This window comes from Lepisosteus platostomus, chromosome 10, assembly GCF_059453375.1.
Source record: "Lepisosteus platostomus isolate fLepPlt1 chromosome 10, fLepPlt1.hap1, whole genome shotgun sequence".
Classification (NCBI taxonomy): domain Eukaryota; kingdom Metazoa; phylum Chordata; class Actinopteri; order Semionotiformes; family Lepisosteidae; genus Lepisosteus; species Lepisosteus platostomus.
In genome coordinates, this window is record NC_142620.1 from 12,244,093 (window position 1) to 12,260,349 (window position 16,257).

Below are 16,257 nucleotides of genomic sequence, written 5' to 3' on the forward strand. Positions count from 1 at the left end.
CAATACCTCTTTGAAAAAAGGAGCTGTATGTAGACTATGTATGGCCAGCTGTATCTTTCTGCTCAGAACTGCAGTACCTTTGCACATATAGTATTTTGTCATCTGCTGTCAGACAACAAAGTGACAGTACAGGTAGTCACTTCTGTCTCTCGGTGACATTAGCTGTATGGCAAATTCTTAAATCGCAAGGTAAATAAAAAAAATAGTAAGAAAAACTTCAGTAGAGGAAACAATGGGGGCAATTTAGCCCCTCAAGCTGTTTGTCAAACCTGCTAAAAGGCTAACAATTACAATGTTTCAGTAGACACTTCTCTATATGACGTGTCATGAGTAGGGTTAGTTTGGTAGTAAAATAAAAGCCTCACACTGCTTTTGTTTTGTGATTATTTGAACAGGGGATTCATAAAGCATGCACTCAGAATTACTTCATTACTCTATTTACATCACAGACTTTGTGATGCGTATTAACCACAAAAACAAGAATGAAATACTCTGCTGGTGAAACTTTCTCATTTATTTGGAACTAATATTATTGTATTACAATATTATACATGGGACTTTACAAAACAAAATGTACAAAAAATCCGATGCCTATCATGAAGTCTTAGAAGCCAAAGGAGGCATCGGTTTATAGGACGCCAATACTGTTGCCCACATTCAAGAGAAACCATAAAGCAACTGCTCATGCTTACCTCCAATGTCTTCTCTACAGAATTCACAGCAAAAGAACATATTGTGAACCATTCTATGCCCAACGCAATTCAAGGTTTCAGAGAGTGCAAATATTGCTATGTTCTCCAGAACTTTAGTGTTTTCTTATTTGTCTATTTTTTCATAGTTCTTGCATAGCAGTTGTATGGTGCTGACCATAGCAGAAGAAATTAGCTGTATCCTCTGCTGTCAAGAACAGGAAAAGGAGTGATTTAGGCCACCAGATGGTCATAACCACTGGCTTGCAAAGGACCTGTAACGTGCGACTTGTACATTATATTTTTCAACTGAAGTGAGGTATTGCAATAGTCATCTGTGTAAAAAACTAAGATGTTATATGGAAATTAATACCTCATCTTACATTAACTACCAAACATGAAATTGCCAGCAACCATATCACCCTGCAACTCACAACTGGCAACCCACTGAAGCTAAACAGGTGTGAGCCTGGTCAGTATCTGGATGGGAGACAAACTGGGAAAAACTAAGGTTGCTGCTGGAAGAGATGTTAGTGTTAGTGGGGCCAGTAGGGGGCGCTCACCCCGTGGTCTGTGTGGGTCCTAATGCAGCGGTATAATGACGGGGACACTATACTGTAAAAAGGCGCCGTTCTTCGGATAAGACATAAAACCGAGGTCCTGACTCTCTATGGTCATTAAAAATCCTGAGGTATTTCTCGAAAAGAGTAGGGGTGTAACCTTGGTGTCCTGGCCAAATTCCCCCTGGCCTTTGCCAGTCATGGCCTCCTAATAATCCCCCTCTATGAATTGGCTTCATTACTCTGTTCTCCTCCCCACTAGCTGGTGTGTGGGGAGCGTTCTGGTGCACTATGGCTGCCATTGCATCATCAAGGTGGGGTTGCACATTGGTGGTGGTGGAGGGGAGTCCCCATTACCCATTGCCTGTAAAGCACTTTGAGTGGAGTGTCCAGAAAAGCACTACATATATAAGTGTAAGCAGTTATTATTATAAAATCAGAAAGAATCTGAGCAACATTAACAACATCAGGTCATGTCAGTGGATATGAACCTTACTGTTCCATGTGGGTCCTGTTAAACACACCTTTTTTATTTAAACTTTTGGTCCACAACAAAGCTGCAGTCTCACAAACCAGGACTATGGATTCCATATATGCATTCATATATAAATACTGGCAACAAAAGATTTAATACACTCATATTTTGCCAGTGCTACACAAGGCAAAACGAAAACCAAAATAATTAATCTGTTTACATCAAATCTCTCTTGCAAACTTTGTCCTACATAGTAAGATGTTGAACGTCACTGTTCCATTCATCCTCCTCGTGTATATTTGCATAAATCTTTCACTCCAAAGCCTCATGCAGAATTTACATGCATTTCAGCCCCATAAATCTAATGAGGACTTGTTTCTGGAAAGAGTAAAAAACTACATAAGCAATCAGAGATGAAATGTCGTGCTTGTTTTTAAAATCAATATTTCATTTCAAAATGTGTTAATTATAAAAATCTCAAAATTGTTCTGAAGAAAAATCACCGGAAACTTATTCAGTAATACCATTTTCACAAGTGTGTGTTGTGGCATTATTATAGCTCCTTGATCTTTATGCTGAGATCAATATGTATTCAAATATTAGGTTTTATCTATCACATTTTTATTTTCAGGGCTGAAATGGTTCGATTTTGTCCCAAAGGGTAACCCTAACCCTATGCTTACAACTGATTAATAAAAAAATCAGAATCACGACTTCATTTAAACAACTGCTCGATCTGCAGAAGTACAAGGACCTGTTTTGACAGCAGGAAAGCAACGTGGAACACGGATCCGAAAACTGAATGATCGCGTTTTCAACAGCGAGAAAAGAAAACAAGTTGGCGTTGTTTTTCGAAAAAGTTGCAACTACACGCATTCAGGACATTGAGCTACACAAGCGGCTGAACAGATTCCAAGAAAATTCCAAGAAAATCGCAGAACTCTATAAACCGGCTGCTTTTAAAGTAAGAACTAAAGACTCCTTTTAGATCTGTTATATTTCATTGCCGAAGTCTGAAATTGGGATTATGCATTATGAAATATCAAGCAACTTTTTCATTTTTTTAAAATATTACCAAATACATTGACCTACTGTGGCTCTAAATACCAGGCAGTTGCGATTTAATGCATTCTGAAATGAAAAATTCCGAAATGTTCTGGTGAACTAGACACGTAGTTTTGCTTAACTAACTAAAGTATCGGGTAACTTAGGTTTTTTTTTACTGAGAACTGACAGAAAAATAGATGACTCTTACAATTAAAGAATTTTATGTTAACAAACAGGGTGGATTGAAAGCGGATGAGGGTCCTTTTCTCCGAGATTGAAATCTGCAGCCTAGCGGAGCCTGCGAGTCTGGCTACCCTGCATGTTTTACAACATACTGTAAATTATGACTTGCACAACGGAGTTCGACAGCACAAGAGTTGGCATCCAGACATATAAAACAATGTACCTGGTATAACAGAAAAAATAAATTAAAAAGTACAAAAAACAATTTGTTGTTTACTCTCGGTTCTATAATGTTTGGCTCCCCGCATTTAAACAATACAGCATACACTATTAAAACAACAGTAACTAACAAAAAAAGAGCCCAACTCGATTATCATTCTCAGTCTTCCTGGTTGTGCTAGATTATCGGTAACTTTAGTTATGTTTTGCCAGCACAGCATCCTAAAATTGTTATCGATATCAATTATTGAGATTCACAGTTCCTATTGTATTCATTCGGTTCTACTGTTGTTTATTCGCTTTAACTACAGTATAGCGGTAGTGCAGTAATAAAAACATTATGCAGAATAATGTAGCATGCGAATTTGCCGAAGTGAAACAGTCAACAGTATTCAAAAATAAAACCGCAGATGCTTAATACTGTATATACACATACTGTATATAAACATTATATAATTTACAACGCCTTCTGTTAAAAATTAAATTCGTTTTCCTCAATACATAAATCCGGAAGGAAAAGTCTATGTAATTATGAAATTTTAAATTTAAAACGTTTTTACGCTGATTGTTGTTACTTAGTTTTAACCGATATATCCCAGTGGTTGATAGCTGTCGTTTAAAAATATTTTAAGCGAAAATAAAAAAACAATCACTTATAGTTTACACTCCGTGGAAATTCAACGTAATGTTCATCTCTATGTTCCAGGGTTACAAACGCATTTGAAATTTCTACAACCAGCATGAGCTCTGACGCACTACTTTGGAGGAGTATCAGAAAACGTGCAGTTTACAACCCAAAGACGTTGCCGGATGAAAATGTATAAACTCAATAACCTGTTTGAAAGACCTTCAAGCTTTACCAACGGTAAGGTAACCGTATTCAAAAACGCTGAAGCGCTTCTTCTTGTTAATACTGTAATTACTCATTTAGAACTGTTTACAATAATCAATATACTGCGTGAGTGACAAAATGAGAACTACCATGCAATTCAAAATAAAACTGCAAAAGTAGCCTTCAGCCATTTGTCTAGCCTACAGCTGATAAAAGTCCAAATTAAGTACATAATAATATATACATTAATACTGTATATATTACTGTGGTGGATATTTAAGCCGGGGGCACGTCTATACTGCCCGCAAAAAAAAAAAAGTTACAGTAGGTGCACAGCTCCGGTGCCGACTGCAGAACAAGCACAGATGTACGGATAGGTTCAGCACAGTGGTTAGAATTGGATAAAGCATCAACCTATGAAACACATAAAGCACCAACCTATTGAGATGCACAGCGCGAGGTGTATGAATGTTGGTCTTCTGAAGTAATCCATGGCTCCTTAAAGGATCCCGTAATTTTAAGACAGTTTTTCCTCTCCTCTTCCCCTCTGTTTTCTATTGGGGTGGGGGGAGAAAGAAAGAAGAAATTAAAATGTTCTCTCTATCTAAGCCTCTCGTGTACAGTACGCATTTCAGCTGGCGCGTTTTAGTTTTGACTCTCTCTTGCCTGATCTCACAAGTGATGCTGATGCTGAGGCCCAGATGCTTATACTGGCAACCGCTCCCCCAACTCACTCACACGCTCCCTCTTTCGCAGAAGAGACTCGCTAGGTCCTAACGCCTGCCGCAGGGACTCCGCTAGGTCCTAACAAAATATTTTTGTCCTCATGATTTAGTAACCTTGCTTATTTCTGACAAAAGGAAAAAGTGGGATTGTTTTCGTTCTGTTCAAATTAACGATGTTCGCTGTAGTCTCCTGTACACTAAACGCATATTTCTGTAACATTTTACTTGGTCAAACAAAATACAAATTCTAAGTTATAGAAACGAGCTGTACGTTAAAACAAAACTCACTTATCCAGGCATGTACAGTACCTAACCGTTTTAAAACTAGGCATTACTATGCTTTAAATCTAAAATTAGTAATTATCTCCTTGGAAAGCTAAGTAAACATCTTTGATATTCACCTTTTCCAGGGCTAGATGCAGAACGAAAACCCGACACAAAATTACCTGTCAAAATGTCTTTAAAAAAAAACAACAATAATAATAAAAAACGAGGAAACCTATTTCATAAAGTTTTACCCCACTACAAGTAAAAAACATTTTTTCTATAGGGATAAGGGTAAACTTATTTTACTTCAAAAGCTTTTTTTTTAATTGCAAAGAACATTTGATTTATATTGTAATTAATTTTACTTTCACACAACTTCTGTGTATTCAGTAGATTCTGTACTGATTTTATACAACTTAAACGCTCAAAGAATAATAGTTCACTGTCAAAACCCATGAGGGGTTGGATAAAAATGAATATATTTATCCGAGGCAATAAAAATACTATGATCTAAATCAGGGGGCTTTTCTGTCCAGTCTTCTAGGGCCAGCTTTGCCAAAAATAGGGGAAAAGGGAAAAAGATTCTAATTGTGACCAATTAAGGAAATTAGTTGAATTCAGAACAAAAATCAAAAGCCTTTCAGCTCTTCGGGACCTCATTTGAGCACCTGCCTTCCGTTTTCATCTAAAAAGTGTTTTTCAGTCATTTCTATTTCTCACTTTTTTGGCTCTTAAGCAGAAATTTAAGCATATTACTTGTGAACCATGTGTCTAATTGGGCCTCAGAGGTCTCACTTGCCCGCTCGGAAAGAAAGAAGCCTTTTGCATGCGCCCTCACCCTTTCAAACAGTGTGCAATTTGTCAGATCAAAAGTGAAATCTTGATACATCATGTGTTTTCTGTACAACACATATAGTATTATTAGAAATCAATTATTTAGAGTTACATGTCAATCTGATATCTTGTATAAGGATCTTATTTACAGTTACAGTCTCACTCCAAAGGCAGGACTGTATGTGAATCATATTTAGTTCTGGAAAGTAAATCAATGAAAATATTGTTAGGCTTTAACAGGTTAAATTCCATTTTTGACAATTATGCAAATTTGCTGAATTGCAATGTAATCCCTGCATAACATTTCCATTCATTATGCAGAGGCTCTTCATTTTACAGAACAGTTGTTGTCGACTGGTTCTGGGTGGCCCCTAATCCTGCGATCTGGGTTCTACTTAGTTTGGAGGGGCGGCCTAATCTAAGCTCTGTCTGGGTGATACGGTGCATCTTCTGTTTCCAGATGATTAAGTGGACTGAATTCATGGGAATATTCATAAAATTGATATTTTTTGTATCCTTCTTCTTATCTGTACTTTTTGATGATTTTATCCCTGACTAGGCTTTGAAAGCACCTTAGTCTTCATGGTTGAGCCTTTGTTTCAAATCCACTGCCTGACCAAGCAGAGATCTGGGAGACAGGCGATTTCATTCTGAAATAAGGAGAACATTTCATGCAAACTGAGGCCACACTACTAATTGTGTAGCTCGTAGAGTAAACTTAATTTAGGTGCACGATTTGCCAAAGCAAAGTGGTTAAATACTTATCAAGACCTTTTCAATTTATTTCATATGATCTATTTGTCACTTTGTTTCTTGAACGGATGGGGCAGCTTCTGTATATATATATAACACATACTAATTACTGGTTAAAGGTATAAAGACTAAGAGCTTTAAAGTAAGAAAAAGAAAACTTTTCCAATGCACTGCAGGTAACCACCTATTTCACCAACACCTAAAGACGTCCCCACCTTTTAGATAATAGGACTAGAATAGTGGAATAGATGCCGAATCTCATAAAAATGACTTCAGACATGAACAAATTGAAAGAGTGGAAGAAAAGCAGAGACAGGGAAACGTTTCTGGCAAGTCACACAGTGGTTTTAGCAACTAAAAATAAATTATAGGAAAATTAAAGGCTACTTAATTTCCTACAGAGTTATCTGCAGATTGGTTTGAATTATGTACAGTAATTACCAGTTACGTTGAAATATTGTTCTTACAGAAGAAAAGACCAGAGGCTTTCAAAATGTTCTTGCATCATCCATGATGCTCAGAACTGCTGCTGCTAATAAAAAATTAAGAAAGTAATAAAGGCAGCAAATAAAACCAGGAGCCTGTCATCATCTATGTTCAACACAATAATTCATCAATTATCTCTGCTGCCAAGACACTTTGTCCTGGTTGGGCAACCAGTAATTGATGATTACTGGCAAGTTTTGTTTAGCTGTGAAAATACAGGAAACCTGCTATCAGTTCCACCTCATCAGAATAAGAGCTCAACTACACGTGAACAACTAAATAAAGAATGCAATTAGAGGATTTTATATAATTCAGGAGCTTTGTAAGAATAGTAAGGGAGTGAAGAATAGGGAAAGCCATTGTTCAGAACAGAAAGCATGTTTATAATTAAGATGACAGACAACAATCTGTTGACTTCATTTGTCGGCCAACAAGTAATAAAGTTACACTTATTTGCATTGTGTAACTTCATGTCCCAATCTATCAGGCTTTTTTTTTGTGGTATGCCACTCAGCTGCAGTACTGCTTCCTGCTTCCAATAAACAAATATCTGCATAAAGACCTGAGATATCAATGGTAACAGGTGTGTATCAGTGAGAATGTGAGATCATTCCTCTCAGCTATACTGTAATGGCAGCAACAGTTTCCTGTTTCCTTCCCACACCTAGACGCACCGCATTAGAGTATGTAACGCAGTGGCCAGTATTTCCATTCTTAGCTCTGAAATGCCCATTTTAAAAGGCTAGCTCTTAAAAAACAATCAGCTATTCTCAGAACAGCCACTTTCCTTGCATAGAGGAGAGCGGACGTGGATGATTATTTTATATTAATTCGTATGTGACCACACTTGATTGAGTGCTCTTGAGAACAAAGACTCATGCTGCTTAAACAAGGTTCTGCTTCATTGTAGAGAGTAGCTCCGGAGGCATTTTGCAGTTTTTATTTAGTTATTTTCCTACCCCTCACTACATTACTGTTAAATGCAAAACAGTTAAAGCACTGATGTGGTGACGGAAACTACGAAGCAGGCCTTTATGCAGCAGCTAAAACTTAATTTAACATGGGTAATATCAGCAGCTATTTTAGTACAATATTTTACAGGGATGGGTTTCTTGTTTTTGTAACTTACATTGTTTGTATTATAAATGTAAAAGTGATGTTTTGTGAAAGCACAGACCTAGATGGTAATGGTATGTTTAGAGTTATTTTTTGTTAGCTTTCTTCATTTTTGATAGAGGTCATGACAGAACTATGCTACCTCTTATTTCAGTACTTCTGTCATACCCTAATTAAGAGGAACAGGAGGCACTATTCAAAATGGTGACCTTTAGTGGAGTAACTCCAGCAGAGGTGGAGGACAACCAGTCTGTAAGGACAGGGTGAAGCTGCCCACCCCCTGCTCCCTTTATTGAGGTATGAGCGAGGGAAGGGGCTGCAAGGGCAAAGAGGGGGGGTGAAGGCACGGGTGAGGTATTTATACCTCACCCGTTGGCAGAAGTGGGTTTGACCTCCTCCTGAACTGTGCCATGGTCGATTTGCAAGTACAGTTGTTAACATGCAAAGCAAACAAAACAAACCTGAAATCTTTCCCTTTTTAACTACAGTACATGGTATACCCACTGGCAAAGTAAGAGTGGGAAATTACAGTCATAAAAAATTATATTCTAAAAAGTGTTAAACAGTTCACATTTTACCCACAGGGAGTAGAGGGTAAATTGAGACATTCCTATGACTAATGTGCTTTAAATATGGAGGCATATTCCTTTCCTTTCACAGTCTTTTTTACCTCAAAAGAAAATGATTTTGCGTGACAAACCTTTATCAGTAGGATCGTGTTAATCGGACAAACTGTTTTCCCACTTTGAACAAGTCTGGTCCTGATGAAGCAGTAGTCATTTTATATTGGTAGGACAATTTTATGACTGGAATACATTTTCCATAAAATTGTATACCTTCTTTTTCCTTATGTTTTCCACCTTTGACACCTCTTCGAGTGGCATTATATTATTTAATTAAATATTAATTATTTTCATTTATTAACATTGCTTCCACTGTACAGCTCTTGAGTGAAACAGATCCTGTTCATGTTTTGTTCATGGCTTGTTTTATAAAAGTATATTGAGGAGGGATGGCTGGGCAATTGTCTTGCAGGCTCTTCCAGCAAAAGTATAGGACAAGCATTCAATGGTCCTTCAGTCTGCTTTAAGTACCTCCTAATGTAATTAGTAAAAATACAATAACTCCCTGTCTATGTTTCTGTGTTTGACTGGGTAACACCAAGGTTATGATTCCACTGAAAAAGAGAGAACATACATTTTGGTCCAAACTTTTTCTTAGGACAGGGTTGTTTTGGTAGATAGAAAAATAGAAGGGTGGGGGGGGGGGGGGGACAGTATTGAGGCAGCCAGGTCCTACCGATCTGACTTTTAAGTTCCCCTGTGCAAACTATCTCCCAAAGCTCTATGGTGGGAATTTGTTCTTCAGTAGTTCACAGTCATAAATAACACCTAAAACATCACTTAAGAAGTGTGGCACTTTCATCTCTTCCTTAAATTTTTCCCCAAGTTGCTCTCTTCACGCAGAAATCTGCATCCACAGTTGAAAATCAAAAAGGAAAACGATCACCTCATTCCCACCTTTGCAGTGGGATTTAACTCAAGTCCCTTGGGTCAAAGCTTGGAGCTTAATAAAATAATATTGCTGGCATTAATGGTTATCTAAATGCATTTGAAAAAGGGCACCTTATTACACACAGGTAATATTCATATTTCCCATAATCAATAGAGTGCTTTATTTTGTGGAGTGCAGTTTTGAATAATTCATAAACATGCAAATGCAACTACACTAATATTGTCGAACCTGCCTTATTGAACACAAATCAGGGAGGCGGTGAAGTACTCTTTTCTTCTATGTCTGAGCACTGGACAATGAACCCACTGCACTCAAACAATCCGTCCTTCACACATTATAACAATACAAAATAATTTTCTCAACAATCAATTATTCATTCATGCTGGATACAGTATACATTTGTTCCTATCATCTACTACTAAAGAGAGAAGGTGATCTGCAATTATTAAAATTAGATGTAGAGAGAAATTTTGAACATAAATTCACCACTTAAATTTCAATAATGCATTCCATTTTAAAAGCACATACTTTGTAATCGGTTCACATACGGTCACTGAAGGAGTTGACAGTTTACGGTGGGACATGCCAATGTTATAATGCTATACAGTACTTCATCATTTCAGTTTCAATGTACTAAGGAAATGTGGCTTGTTAACTAATTTTCTTAATTTCAGCTGCAGTTTTGTTTTTCTGCTGAACAGGCATGATGATTGCTCTGATTCGGAATTATTTCTTTTCTTACTTCTGTGAAAATGATTGAAAAGGCACAAAGGAGAGTGTTTTTTTCTAAGATTCACGTCTATTGAAGGGTATGTCTGATTCATACAGAGTGACTGCACCTCCCTTGTGCTACACAAGAGGGCGGACCATTATAGACAGGTCCCAGTGTACACAGTGACTTGGTTGTTGTACTATAAAGGTCTTTTTGCTGGTGTTGTACATTAATGGTTTTATTAGAACAGATTGCAAATTAAGATTTCACTTCTAGAAAGGATCCCCCAACTTCTCTTGAAAAAGAAATTTAATTCTATTAACAGACACAAAACGCAATTTATGTGTCTGTTTACAAAGTCCTACTTACGCAAACACAATTTCAAGGAATTTCATGATTAAGCATGAATGTGTCTACCTTTTCAAATTTAATCAAGAAAAGCTGATTCACAAGCTACTGAACTTTTCTGACAACAAGGCTCTGCAGGGGTTCAACAATCCTAAGCTTGTTTTTCCTCTTAAATGAAGTAAAAAAAATATATAAATTTCAATTTTTAAAAAAAATGTGACAGAAAACATTGCATACCTCAAACTAAAAGCAACAGCAAGTTGGATTATTGTTTTTGAAAAATGACCAGATAAGAAATTGACATGCACGGTTCCTATTTGGACTAGTGTATGTCCAGAATGAGCTGGACTCCTGCTTTTCCCTAACCATTAGACGATATAGGATTAATCATGCTGGGGAACCTCTTAGTGTATCTAGTGGCTTTATTTGGTATGTATACCCCGTTTGATCGACTATCATTATTAAGATTGAATTAACACAAAGTAAAATTCTTCTTTCCTCATTCTACTGCATTCTTTACTCTGGTGCCATCTCAGAGAGGATCAGATAAAGTCAGGATTAATGATTTGTTATGAATTTAAAAGACAAGGTCTCAAAACATCAGAGATCAGGTGATGGGGAAATGACTACATTATTAATTGTTTACACTTCTCTTTGAATCGCAGGCTGTTCTAGTTGGAGATGCATGTGAACTGGCATTCAGTGCTCTTGCAGTTAATGGCTTCTCTTTTTGTACGATTCAGGTAACAAACAGCAGGGTGCTCCACAGAAATTAGATTTAAACAGGAAAAAAATGTATTCAGATATTTTGTAGACTCCTGAGGTACAGGTACTGTACTCAGAGCACCGATAAGTATTTTCATCAACATGAAAAGGCCTTACTCTGTTTTATCAGTATTTGAGGTCATTCAAATAAAAAAAGTAATGTGGGAAAGCAGGCCACACCCTTAAGATAAATGCGTTTGTCATGGCTTTTTCATTGTCACTCCTAGTGTTTAGGGAAATGAGTGAAGAGCTTCAGCAATTTGTTCTTAATTCCCCAGTTAATTATAGGCCCTTTTATGCTGGATCTTTTAGCTGCGCACCTTGATCCTATGCTTGGAAGATTTAGAAATGGTTTAAAAAGCTTCTATCAAGCAATATGGCAGTCTTGTTAATGAGAGATTGGTCAGTATTTTGTATTTAAGGTTTCTTGAGACATTTTAAAACTTTGAATGTTGGAATCTTATTACAACTAATTAGGTGTGGGCTTTATAAATCAGAGGGAAATTTAAGGTTTATAAGTCTGAAGTTCAGCCTTGTTACCAGATCAAACTGGATCTGTATTAGTAAACATGATCCTACCTAATTTCTGTAACAGAATCCCCCAAATGCTATGTATAAACCCAGATAACAAAGCCTGAAATCTAATGTGCACACCTCAAAAAGCACCGATTTCAAACAGCCTCAGGAATGACCTTCGAACCTGCATCAGCAGCTGCAGTCAACTTACACGATACCTCCTGGATGACAAATTGAATCATTGAATTAAATTAGAGAGACGTCTTTCTTTAATCTGCCCCCAGACTAAACGTTTTGTTTCAGAGCTCATTAAGTGAAATTTCTTTACCCAGTGCTGCTTGTTCCACAGTGTGCTCTTTCTGAGAGCGCAAGAGTGACGGCAATCAGAATAAAGAGCCTTTCAATCATCATTTTCCACCAGCCTCAACTTGCCTCTTTATCTCAGTCTCTTAATTAAAGCTGCGTGATACTGCTGCCTACAACCGGCAATGAGAAATTTGAGGCCGCCTATTATTTTATAGGAGCAATTTACAAGGTAATTGACGGCACGATATGTTTTCTTTTTCCATGCCTATTGAGCTTGCCTTCCAAACAGCCTTGGTGAGAAGTACAAACTCCTGAACAGCAAACTCATTTCAACAAGCCTGGCAAAAAAAGCAAGTGCCACTTCATTGTATTTAAGAACTTGAAATCAAAAAAACAAAATTACTTAAACCATAAATTTTCTTCTAAACCTCCTAAAATCCTATTGGATGGCATTTAAGGCCTTTCACTTCACTTTCAATTCACACTCCTTACAGGACAAAATAAATAAGTCTGACTGAAGGGATAGATAGCAGTTGCAGGCAGGCAACACATGGGTTGAAACTGCTTCTATAGATACAACAATGATATGGATGTTTTTTTTTAAACTGTAGCATTGTGTTGAACTACAGTAAGACCATTCCCCCCTCAGTAATGGTCCTTGGCCCCCTTATTCTATAGAATAGAACAAACCTCTAGAATGTTTCTCTCCTAAGTGCCACATCAGGAGGACAAGAGCTTGATGGAAAACCATTCTGTGCACAGAAACCTTCCTTCACTCTTTATCCTGACCTGGATTGAAGCCTCATTACTAGGTCTTATTTCATGTCAAGACGCAGAACACTAAAAGAAATTTAGCAACCGTCCAGGATTATAATTGTTTGGTTTATTTTTAAAAGAAAAAGCGATTTCAGTTCAATCCTAAATGCAATCATACATAGGCTTGATTCTGAAGGCTTTCAATATATTTTTTCTTTTTGGTTGGCTGGCAAAACATTAACCTCAATGATTACAGTATGTTCTGCTTCCCTAATAGCTAGTTATAATGGAGAAACATCCCTACAATACTTATGGGATTGAATATAAATTATAACCTGTCAAAGAGATTTGGGAGATGGGTTGAGGTCTACATACAGTAGCATGAAGAACAAATGCCTCAAGTTTCAATTTTGTATTTAAATGTGATGTTTTATTTGCTACAAACATGTTATGTACTTGTATGGATTTTCATTACATGTATTTCAAATATTATGCCATCTGTTCTTTCACACTGCTTAAATGTGGGAGTGTGCCTGTTTACTGGAGGAGGATTCACCACAAATCAATCATCAATCAAGGGTACAAGAGGAACTGATATGCAACAAAATTGTATGTGGAGTAGAGAGGATTGCATATTAGATTTCAAGAATATTGGGTTTTCATCCCTGAAGTGGCTTTTTTGTCTAAGGAAAAAAACCAAAGATTTCAGTAAGTTATAAGCAGCAGAATTGTAACTCATTCAAGGTCTTCTCATTACACTGATCACAGGGCTGTAATGACCATGTACCCTTCCATTATCAGAAGCCACTTTTCCCTGGTAAGAGAACTAGTAACCCAATGCCTGTTCTCTGGGAGCACAGAGTTTAAGGTTGGACTGCAACCAGGACAGGATGCTAGTCCATCACAAATGTTGATGAGCACAATTTAGAGACATCAGTCAACATGGTCAATAGGTCTTTGAAAAGTTGGAGCTCCTAATAGAAACCTCCATACAGAAGCCACCCCAGTGTGGAATCGAACCCAGGACCCTGAAGAGCTCTGAGTGGACAGCTACAGTAGCGTTGTCATAATATCATACAGTATTTAGTTTGTGTATAATCGATTCAGAGAAATTCTTGCGATTCTTGATGCACATCATAAGGCATACAAAGAAAGGAGAGGATCAGCTCCGCAAACCAACAGCATGGCTGAGAAGTTGCACTCCAGGTGAAACACACCTCTGCAGGAGCAGGCTGTGGAGGTTTCAGTGCTTATTGTATTCCTGGGGGTGGGGTGATGTGTGGTTACAAAACATATGATCCGAGACCCCACAACAATTCAGCCTAATAGCAAAAACATTTCCACTGACCGAGCTTAGCAAACCTGCTCGTTGTAAGGTTATTAAAAAGGTGCTGAATATGGGAGGCAAATCTTCTGGGACTTGTCACCTTGTGAACGGATTTCACTGCCTAGCCTGCAACACAATACAATGCCAAGCTTTCAGCACCACATCTGGATCAGACAGCTCCCGGCAACTGTGTGGTGGAGAACAAGGAAGTATGAAGGGGCTGGCAGAAGGTTTAAGATGCTAAAACCGGAATTCTATAAAAAAAAGCCTAATGCTAAACAGGAAGAGCAGTGCTTCAAGTGCTGCTGATGAATGTTGAGCAAGTGGTTTTTCAAAGGGACCTTTGTGCTGCTTCACGCGAAGCAGTTTACACGCATTACAGAAAGAATGCAAAGATCAACACTTTTTGAATGTTTTTCTTTGTAAACATGGCATCTATGAGGTGTAATTTATAGCACCAGCATTCCATCATTGGTTACAGTCAGCACACTTGGCTCCTTCTCAAGATCACTTTTCATTAAACAATATCACATAAACCATTGTGCTCAATCTCAGTCTGTCGATGTTGGCTTGTAGACTGCAAAAAAAGTTGTAAGAGAACAAAATCACTTTACGCTCAGAACAAAGCAGTTTTTGAAATGGTCTCATTTCCAACTGTTTCTCTTTTCTTTCCAAAATGTTTTAAAGGCATTACTCTTTAGGTACTCAACACAGTGCTGGTGTCCCTTTCAGATTTACAGACACAAGACACACCTTGCCAAATCACACCAAGAGGGTGGCAATTAGTGTCCAAATAGAACTATTCCATTTCTAAAAGTTAGAAAATGTTTAAAAACACCACCAAATAAATTTGTCAAATCAACACTCCAAAATCAGACAAATTTTAAGCAAATCTGAATCTTTTCTACTCTTTTCCTCTTATTAATTTCAACCACTAAGTCACAAATGAAGTGTCTTAATTTCTAAGTGGTAACAGAACTCACTTATACTTTTGTATAGCCAGAATGACTTGCCAAGAAATAATTAACTTGCCTCCTTTCCTAATGTATTTTTCTAGACAAACTCACTTCAGAATTCTAATATCTAATGCCTTCGGTCTATAAATCTGAAATGATTTACACAATCAAAGGGTGAGATGCCAAAATTAGTTAACAGTAATACAGGTATTTTAAAGAAAAAGACTAAACCTGGAGAAGAAATTATTTTTCTTTTACCAAGAGCTTGAGGACTTTGCTTTGATCCAAGTGTGAATAATGTGTTATAAAAAACGTTCGGTTTTACTGTTTAGCCAATAAAAATAATACATTAGAAACTTCCCTCCTGAAAACTGACAGATCTTTTGCCAGCTGTGCCCTGAAGGCTGGCCTGACATTTAGGTTAAATTAAAAGGCTTGTAAAAATCTATATCCTCCCCATCTCGTGGTTCAATTATGAATGGAGTATAGCCAGGAGCCTTTGACCCCACGCTGAGTCTTAACCAACAACCTCCTCACCATCGTAACCGCATGTTACAAATAAGAGCAGACAGCCCCAAGGACAAACTACCACTTCAACAACAGTGGTGGATATCTGGAGGATGTAAACAAGTGCATCTCATTTAAAGAAGTGCCCTTTGACATAGAGGCAGGACATTAAAATACAGAGTTGCCTGTGTTGGATTTCACTACAACTACTAATTGTGGACTGAGTTTTATACTTAGAGAAAATAAAAACTCCTAAATATTTCATATTCTTCGTGATTATTTTTGTTGCCATTTACATGGGTGATTATTTGCAATGGACTTAAGAGAAAAGTGTACGTAATCACAGAATGCAAACATTCCGCG

The 16,257-nt window shown here is 37.4% G+C and overlaps 1 protein-coding gene across 1 annotated transcript in view; it reads right to left on the minus strand.

The window, feature by feature from the left end:
• ltk (leukocyte receptor tyrosine kinase) overlaps positions 1 to 4,692 on the minus strand; it is a 77,062-nt gene extending 72,370 nt beyond the window's left edge. Inside the window, exon 1 of the mRNA XM_088648207.1 lies at positions 4,444 to 4,692. Within this exon, the coding sequence (XP_088504333.1) occupies positions 4,444 to 4,498 (55 nt within the window). The 5' untranslated portion in view covers positions 4,499 to 4,692. The remainder of the gene's footprint in view (positions 1 to 4,443) is intronic.
• Positions 4,693 to 16,257: the final 11,565 nt, after the last annotated feature.